Source organism: Amaranthus tricolor, chromosome 9, assembly GCF_026212465.1.
Source record: "Amaranthus tricolor cultivar Red isolate AtriRed21 chromosome 9, ASM2621246v1, whole genome shotgun sequence".
Lineage (NCBI taxonomy): Eukaryota > Viridiplantae > Streptophyta > Magnoliopsida > Caryophyllales > Amaranthaceae > Amaranthus > Amaranthus tricolor.
The window spans coordinates 25739164-25748828 of record NC_080055.1 but is presented as its reverse complement, the minus strand read 5'-3'; the positions used below and the strand labels follow the sequence as shown (position 1 = coordinate 25748828).

Below are 9665 nucleotides of genomic sequence, written 5' to 3'. Positions count from 1 at the left end.
TTGTATAAATTTTGGCGAAATAAAAAAATGAAAGATTAGGAGAGCAGCTATGCTTCTCTTTAATTCGTCCATCATAACGATCAAAATAGTCATATATGAATAAACTTCACCTCTTGCAATACATTAATTTGAGATCATAAAGAAAAACTTTAAAAGAATAATAGACTATTCGTATCAACAAGTTGGATTTATTTAATACAAACTCTATAGTTAAGTGCATTTGATGTGGTTGCTTTAGAATGAGTAGCTGCTTGAGCAATTCTCAAGATGTCCGCGAATGAGAAAAATGTTGAAAAGACTTGTGTTGTCTTGTTAGGTCATCGTACAACACCTAGGGGTAGCCAGATCGAAGTTTCTTTGGACTTGATGGATACAATTGGAGGTTTGTGCTAGACTTTAACAACAATACGATTTAGCTTTGGGCATAGAATATATGTAGAAAGCTCTACAAATCAAATTTTAAAGACAATACGAATCAAGCCCGATTTTAGAAGAGGAAAATATGGCCCGATGGTAGAAGATGTGTCTGGCATAAACCCAATTTTAGTAAAACGGCCATATGTTCTCAATTGTAGCTCGATTTGGGCTCATTAGATATCAATACATCAAAGCATAGACAAATATGACAACTTTCACAAAAAACATTGATATCCAACCTAATATGCACAATTCTATCATAGCAGCGACTACTAGAAACGACAATAGTGGAATTTACTTCTCGTCATATAAAATCAACAACCAACCATTCATTTCCTCGAAGAAATTCAGCAGCAACTGCACTCGTCTTCAGCCCTTCAATCAACATCCAAAGATGATCTAGAATTGATTGCAGCATCCGGTCAAAAGTGCAGACGTAAGCTAGAACCAAATTTTTGTATCGGATAGAACTCAGAAATGTGGATATCAGACATGTTTTTTTTACCGGGCATGGTGCTCTTCGCCTGATCAAACTTCAACAAGTAATCGTCACAACCAAAAACGAACTCTTCAAACAAATATTTTCAGGCCGCTTGAAGCTGACAATCAATTACACGCTCGGAAAGCAGAGGATATCAAGTAAAGAGTAACCAAAACCAATCAAGTGGCACATACATCTGAATTTCTAGAGACATCTAATCACGCGACAGTCAAACAGCCTTAGCTGTCTCTCCTCTTAATTCTCTTTTCACTAGCATCAAAATCTCGACAATCTGCAGAAGTTTTAAACAGGATTTGGTTTAGAAACAAATATAAACTAACGAGTATTTAAAGAATTGTCCAGGAATAACAGGTTTGGTTATTCTGCAAAGTACATATTTACCAACTTCACGGAGAAATTAAATTGATAAATATGTTTCATTTAAATTGGCTTAATACATATGGTCATTCATTATATTTCTTAATATTTATGGTACGAATTAAGATTTGCATTTTAGATTTTATTTTTAACACGATAATGACATCATAACTTTACGGTCCCTAATGCTGCTAAAGTGACTCCAACCAAGTTAGATTTTATTTTTAACATGATAATGACATCATAACTTTACGGTCCCCAATGCTGCTAAAGTGACTCCAACCAAGGTGGATAAGGGGGTCATATGTCGCAACTTTACCCTTGAAATAACAAAGATATTTCTCCTTAACCCTTGAATGCAAACACCATTGGTGGCAGATTTGGGGGCATAAGTTAAAAAGAGCCAAAGTCAAAATCCAAACGAAAAAAAAACACTAGGTGGCCATGATTTAAGCTTCCAATTCTAGTTCAGAAACTATACTCTTGACCACCAATCCACATCTTTTTATAGTAAATGTTAAACAATATTTTGATTTTATTTTATATCCTAAAAGTATAAAGAGGACTCGAGCCCCTTAGGGCCTCTTAAAAGACCCGTCCCTGAAAACAATCTAATATTTTGCTTTAAAAACTGCAATTTCTCCTTGATTAAAGGTACAAAGCGTTAGACAATCTGTCTGCCCATGATGGGATGGTGAAGGAAGAAAGGAAGGAAATTTTTGTTGGATGGGACTGGTGGATGAGAGAAACTCCCTTTCGAAGTTTCTGGTAAGCCTTTGGTTGATTAAGGAAGAAATAATAGAACCATCTTGTAATAATCATATCATAAACTCCTCCAAACCTAACTATACTTTTCTTTCTAGCCCTGCATCGCCTTCTCTGTCATTCACGACTATCCTCCTACTACAAACATAAAGCATACCGCCTCACTTTTCTATGTCTTATTTTCCTTTTCAAGTATGGTAATTTGTATGTCACAATTCTAATTATTCCGCTTTTGGTAGAGACAACTTTTATTCAATACTTTACCACTCCCTCCCTAATCAACTTAATATTAACTACCAATACTTGTTAAATGTTATTCAGAAAGTCCTACTGACAATCAGCCACTCATGACTCGACCCTTATAAGTAACTCCCAACCTACTTCCATCATTATCGCCCGCTTTTTCAGCATGAGCACAGCACAGCCAATCCACTAAGAAAGCACTCTCTCCACCAACTTATCTTTTCCATGAAGAACACTGATCTCAGACCCCTCTTTCGCAATGACCATCACCGAACTCATTACCACACCATCCTGGCATCAGCAGATTTGACATTATTTCTACCCTCATTTTATCTCGTCTGCTCCTGAAAGATGCAGATTGTTGAGATTCTGATACGATGGCAGTCGGAATCTATCTCCTTTCTCCCATCGTGTGTAAAAAGCCTCCTCTTTTCCCCCTCCTCCTTATTCTCTTCCCTCCCTGACTAGGAATGCCCTGCCAAAATTCACCATTAAATGTTGAATTGACCACTAAGGTTCAATATCTGGAACTCTAATAGTCAAATCCGACCACTTAAGATTAAATTGGTGAGGTTGATGTCTACAAAACGATGATGGTGACATGTAAGCAATGATGATAAAGTGTAATTATTAACCAAGGTATCGGTGGTGTGGGTGATAATGGTAGTGGTATAATTTAAATTTATCAAACTCACCCCTTCAACAACACTCAAAATACACAAAAGTATTAGGCAAGCTTACTTTTTTTTGACTCATGCATAAGCCTGAGTGAAACCCAAAAACTCCAAAAGGGGTACTAATTCACATAAATGTTAAAAAGAGGAAGGTTTTTATCTTCTCTATGTGTTAGTTGGGTGCATATGCGAGTTTTCTTCTTCACTTGTGTGTTCTAATGGGTCATTGTTTGCAGAACTCTTCGATTTAACTAGCCTATACTAGTTCACCACCAGAAGTAAAATTGAAGCTTGCATTTCTTATCATAAAGTAAATTTTATTACAATAAGTTTCAGGTTTTTAACAGCTACCAAGTTGTTTATTTTACTTATCATGTATTTAACTCAGATATTAGTCGTTCATGATAATTTCTTTGTAGCACAATACTAGCAACATGGGTAATTGGAAAACAACAACATTCTATTACCTTAATGTCGTTACCCCATTGGATCGGTTGTATCGATACTCATATTAATCTAAAGCAATTCCATTTGAAGTGTTCATGAATAAGCCTCTTTGCGAGTTACTAGAAAATGAGAATGACATCACACCAAGAACACAATTGATAATGGATTAAAGCACCACTATTAATTTGATCGAACTCTTGTACTGTTGCTAAAAAGCTTACAATCTATATTTTCCCTCCAAATTAAGTACAAAATACGAGAAAATAAATTCATCTTTGTTGTCCTTACGATTGCTTGAAGACCCAATTTCACACCAATTTCACCTTCAAAGAAAGCTTTCAACTAGGAGATTGTTTCCCAATGTTTTGCCATGTTGCAAAGCATAACTAAAGGGGATCTCAAATCCACATCCCAATCCCAACCCCCTTTATACTTCTTTTAATTTCCGTAATAATATCAATGCCACAATACTTATTCAAGTTTTCAGCTACTATTTTAAGCATGTTGATAGTTGCCTCAACTGTTACCTATTTTATAAATAAACATTCTTGGAGGTCAAAAAAACAGACTTCCACTTGTTAAAGCTTGTTCTTGAGGTCATATGCAAATTCACACAGGCTCATTCATAGCATTGTTGAGATAATCATTTTTGCAGGAACAAAGGCATCCAAAAGGAGATGAACATAGAACTTACTCCAGGATAATATTGCAATATTGGAGAATAATGATCAAGGGCCACATATATCTTCTGAAGAAGGCTCAACAAAGTCTCCACCTTATCTCCCAGAAGATCCACCTGTGCAAACCAAAGGAAATGAGAATCAGCAAGAAATTAGTAGACCTAAATTCAATCATGAATACACATTCATGTGCTAATTCCCATATCATAAATACAAACTTGATCCAAAAAGTATAAATCCCACAATGTTTAAAAAGACACTCTTCCAATAGCAATGTGTTGTTTTGTAATTTGAAATTGTCTTTCCATGAAATACCATTTGTTTATATATATTTATTATCATTTCATGTCAACTGGATTTACTTTACCATATTAAACTAAGGTTTTAAATGATACTACTTATGTCACTATCTACCTCTCTCAATTTCTTCTCTTCTTTTTATTTTTGTCAATCCTATTTACCTCAAGCATTTCTATAGCTGATGGTATCCCACCAGTATTTGATTATTGTGTGCTACGACACCATAATAGCAACTTTTTAAGTACACAACACCACTATACCCTCTTTAACAGTATATCATTACTTCTTTTCTCTCACTAACACACCCTTAAAGGTCAAAAATATCATTCACTATACCATTACAAAAGAATACTATTAATGACTAAACAACAAAAAAATACTCTTAAACTACGCGTCAAGACAAGAGCATAGGGTGGGTACATTGGGATGGATGGAGCTAAATTCACAATATCCTATATATCTTGAATTACTATAATAAAAAGGATTCTTTTGAAGTTCCCAAATCAGGGCAGGGTGGCCAAAAAATGAGTTGCAAACTTGCAACACCCAAAAGTTGCCACATCCACAGTTCACAATTGTTACTCCAATCAAGATCACATCCATTTTCTATAATAGGAACACAATGTACAGCTCAAATGCTATGGCAACCTTCAATGGACAATCCAGCCATTTTCCACTCAAATTGTGCTTCCCTTAACCTTTCCCGGGTTTACCTGCCTTCGTCCTTGTCTTATTCTTTTTTCTTCAAGACAAAGAGCGAAGGACAACAAAATGAGAATGCAACCAACAATTTTCAAATATTATCTCCTTGGGTTTACAAAAATGGCTTTCCACCCTAGTACATATTAGTAATATGATATTTTTGTACCAAGTACCAACACATACATTTACCATGTTAGCTTAAAGAATCCATAATAAAGGATCCAAAACATTCAACTTTCTTAATTATCCATCCATCTTTTTACCAGTTCAATGTAGAACATAGAGTTTCTTAATAGGCATAAATGTATTGTCTTTTTATAAAAATAAATCTCCCTCTGTTGTTTGCTTGCAGAAACTGATATATTTAAGTTTACACAATGCAAACCCCAACCCCTCCAAAGTCCCACTAAAAGAAAACACACAGTGTGCTATACCTCAGCCTCTGCCTTCTGAAGGTCTGAAGACCTCCTGTCCAGCCTTTTTTTGTATAAGGAGCCGGTCCTTCGGAAAGCATTAATCTTCGGGATAAGAGAATGTACCAGAGAAGATGAATTCTCCAATCTACAAAAAAAATCAAACAATTAATGTACTTACATGTAGCTAACTGTGAAGATACAATTGACAAGATGGACACGAAGGTAGGATTTATTCACATATTCCCAACAATTGAAAGCTTTAATTAATCTCCCAAATGAAGTGCACCACCCTCCTCCCCCTCCCTCTCTAGCTCCTTCAAGAAAGAATTTATCATGACGAGTCCCCTTTTAGATCAAAATGAACTATTTTAAGATAACTCATTTGGAGTTGCGTATGATATTTTCTAGCAAGGGTCAATCATAAACAACCTCTTTATTATCACTAACAAGGGTAAGGTTGTCTGTGATGGACCCTTGAACCCTGCGTTCACTTAATGGCATTAGGGTAACGTAACGAAATGGAAGTTGTACCCAGAAAATTTGCTACAAAGTCTTTTGTTAAGGCGCACTCATGGTTTTTTCGATAATAGTTTTATTGAATGAACTTCGGATAATTAAATTAAATAAGATAAGCACTCAAAAGACAGAAAAAGAGACATGTGTATACGACTATATGTCTTACAAGTAATTCAAAAAAACATGATACGAGAAAGAAGAACATATGTACCTCATATATTGCCATTCAATACTTTTGTTAAATCTATGTTCAAAATCACCAAAAAACTTTGATAAATCCTGTATGACATGACATATGGATTCCATATGCTTAATGTGTTCACTGTCTTTTGCCTTAATTGATGCTGTGTAGTTCTTATTTTGCTCTATAATCGAAATAAAGCATGCCTTCTCCTCATTGAACTTCCTCAATTTATCTTCGGACAAATCAAGCTTCTTATTCAATACCTCAACCTTTGTTTGAAAGTCTTCCATTTTGTTTTTCAGCAACACTAGTTCACCATTTTTCTCTGAAATCACCACCTCTTGATTTCTAATCTTGCCTGATAACTTATTATGCTCCTCAGTAAACTCTGCCCTTTCTTTATCATGGAGAGCTCTAATGTCAAGGACCTTTTTATCATATTCTTTGATTGAATTTTCAAGTAACAAAACGTTACGCCTCAATTTGTCGTTTTCTTCAACCTTCATTGTCAATTCGTTTTCAATTTCCGACACCCTTCTTTTGAAAGAATCCGAACATTCATCCTTCAACTCATTGAGTTCCATTGACATTTTTCCTACTACTTCTTGGAATAGAATCTCATAAATCTGTTGCGTTAGACAAGATTGCATATCTAAATTTTCTTCAAAATCCGATTTACTTACAACGTCAACAGCATGTAAAGCTCCTTCATAAATGGTTCCATATACAGCTTCTAAGATGACAGACTTCAGATCTAGATCTTCTAAGTTAGAGTTTACCGATGCAGTTGTCTCTCTTATAACACATTTATAGACCTCTTCACTGATAGATGCTTCAATATGTTGATCCTGCAATGCAAGCTTGAGATCTTTTACCATTTTATGCAAGTTCTCTTCAGCCAAAGAATGTTCCATTAGTTTTTTTCTAGCATCAGATGTCTGCAAGGATAAGCAATGAACTTCTTGCTTTTGTTTATAGAGAAATTCTTTGAGTCGACGATTTTCACCAAGCAGACTATCAAGAGTGTCTCTGGAATGATTACAAAACTTGGATAATTTCTCATTATCTCTAACCATGTCATCCAACTTCACAAGCACCTCTGGAATCTTTTTCCTTACAATTTCAAATTCCTTATCTTTTTTTAATGCTGCAAAAGGCCCTATCTCCTTCACAAATTCTCTCTCTTTCAAAAGTTCACGCTTTAAGGCAAAATATTCTTCGGTCATTTGCTGCACGGTAGACTCATTTTCCCGCTTCATCTCAGTGATCACAGTCTTAAAGTGCTGATACAGATCTCCTGCAGACATGTGCTTCAATTGAGAAATCTCCAAATTATCCGGCATACTATACTTAGATTCTTTATGTTTATGATTTGCATCCCAAAGATGAGTGGAGGGTAAAACCTTTCGATGAAAATGATCCATTTCAATTGACCCTTGTGGACTGAGATTCCCCACTTCATGACCCACAAAACACTTCAGAATAGAGTCTAGTTGATGACGTATGCCAGGAATTTCATTGAACTTATCAATCAATGCTAAAACATTATTAACACTCCAAAGTTGTTCCTCATAGTCATCGCGTAAACCTACAATAACAGTGCCAAACACCATTGCTTCTACTTCTTTGTGGATATTCAACTCTACCTTCCACTCCTCAGCAGAAGACTCGGGTGAATAAGCAAATTCATCCACTTGCTGACACATAACTGTTAGTGTAGTCTTAAGAGAATTATATGCTTTTTCCAAATCACTCTCTAACATTGAATTCTCTTTAAGATTTCTGCTAATCTCTTTTGTACTTGCAATACATTTTCCAAGCGTTTGCATTTGTTCTTGAATAGTCTCGTTAAGGAAGCCAAGAAACTTAACATCCTGTCCCTGATTTCTCGAGGTAAAAGTTGACTTTATCTCACTGTTACGGTTTCGTTGATTACACAATACTTCCTTCAACCTAGCTACTTCTAATTCTTTTGCAGCAACTATCTCTGTCGACTCTTGTGATATGGCATTCACCATGCCTTTGATAATCGAGTCACTTACCATCCTTGATATAATGAGACGCTCATTTATATCCTCCAAATACGAATCCAAATCATGAATAAGGTCATCACTCAAATCCTTGCTCTCTGGAATTTCACCTCCTGATTTCCCAGACCCATCAGTTAGATAACCAGTGTTTATTAAAGCCCCATCACTCACCGAAGCACGAACACTTTCCATCTACCCTCAAAAATCCCAAAAAAACTACAAAAACCCTAATAAAACTTGTACCCAGATTCAGATTACACCACTCCCACTTTACAAAAAGTTGATGACAAACTTGTTAGCCCACCCACGAAATCAAGCAACCTGCCAACATCAAAAAATGGAGTTTTTAACAACACATACACTACAAATTTAGCAATGTAATGCCTCATTTACCCAATTAATCAAAAGTTTATGGTTAGCTATTAGAAAAACCAACTATTTATTCTACTTTCAAATTTGAAGCAAAAAAATCGAGTGCCTCCTAAACCTGGTAATAAAAACCAATACCCAATTCAAAATAACCAACCCAAACCAAAACTATACCAACTCAAGAATACCCAGAGTCTTAATCACAATTATAATTTTTTAAAAAATAAAAAAATAAATCAACGACTGAATCAAATATAAGTTCGCTATAACAAGGAGTGTATAAATTAAACCTAAAACCTATAAACACAAATTCAAGAATAAAGTAATACTATTAAACAGATTTGATAAAATTTCAAACAAAAAATTATAAGAAAAATTGAATAAAATTAAAAAAAGTACCAAAGTAAGAATTGCAATTGACAGTATTGTAGTGGTGTAGGGAGTGGGGTTGGTTGAGCTGTAGTAGTGTCGGCAATGGCGGCGGGCGGAGAGAAGCAAGTTCAGTCTACGGCTGGAAACTTTTTTTTCTAACAGCTGTTGTATCCGTTAGTTGGACCATGGAGGAGGGAAGAGACAATTTTTAGATCTTCTATTTTGACTTGTCTATAATTACGACATGAGATTTTGAAAGCTTTAAACTTAAAAAAAAAAAATTTTAACACCCCGTCTTATATGAGACCGTCTAAGCATGAGATGAGTCCATACAAGTAAGTCCATTTCTCTAAGCCATCACTTTGAAATTATAAATTATAAGTAATCACTTTACAATTGGTCTTGGACGAGATGGCCTCATAATAAAACCGTCAATTTGGGCCGACCCAATTTGCGCGTGTAACAACTTAGGTATTTTTTGTTAAATGTTTATTTTATAATTAAAGATTATTCAATATTTGCCTCTAATTATCAACAACAATGCCAACACAAGATTAAAAGACTAATTTAAAATTAAGAGCAGTACCTTGTTTATACTTAAAGACATAAATCAATTTGATTATACTCCATAAGATTAATTAACAATCATAAATACTAAAAAAACAAAAATAATCATAAAAAAACTGGAAAA

The 9665-nt window shown here is 35.0% G+C and overlaps 1 protein-coding gene across 1 annotated transcript; it reads right to left on the bottom strand.

Annotated features, from left to right (window-relative positions):
* Positions 1 to 511: 511 nt before the first annotated feature.
* On the bottom strand, positions 512 to 9212 carry LOC130823983 (WPP domain-associated protein). Its single transcript, XM_057688839.1, has 5 exons — positions 9002 to 9212; positions 6231 to 8554; positions 5522 to 5648; positions 4100 to 4201; positions 512 to 1190 (listed from the first exon to the last, which is right to left on the bottom strand). Exons 2-5 carry the CDS (start codon positions 8423 to 8425, stop codon positions 1128 to 1130), a joined length of 2487 nt encoding a protein of 828 aa, XP_057544822.1. The 5' UTR covers positions 8426 to 8554; positions 9002 to 9212; the 3' UTR covers positions 512 to 1127.
* Positions 9213 to 9665: the final 453 nt, after the last annotated feature.

Bases quoted from the DNA above. Each gene is read 5' to 3' on its own strand.
- LOC130823983 (XM_057688839.1), bottom strand. From the start codon at position 8,425: ATGGAAAGTGTTCGTGCTTCGGTGAGTGATGGGGCTTTAATAAACACT. The intron at 5,649-6,230 runs GTACATATGTTC...TTTTTTTTGTAG, and splicing joins ATTGAATGGCAATATATGAG to ATTGGAGAATTCATCTTCTC. The intron at 1,191-4,099 runs GTAAGTTCTATG...AAACTTCTGCAG, and splicing joins TATTGCAATATTATCCTGGA to ATTGTCGAGATTTTGATGCT.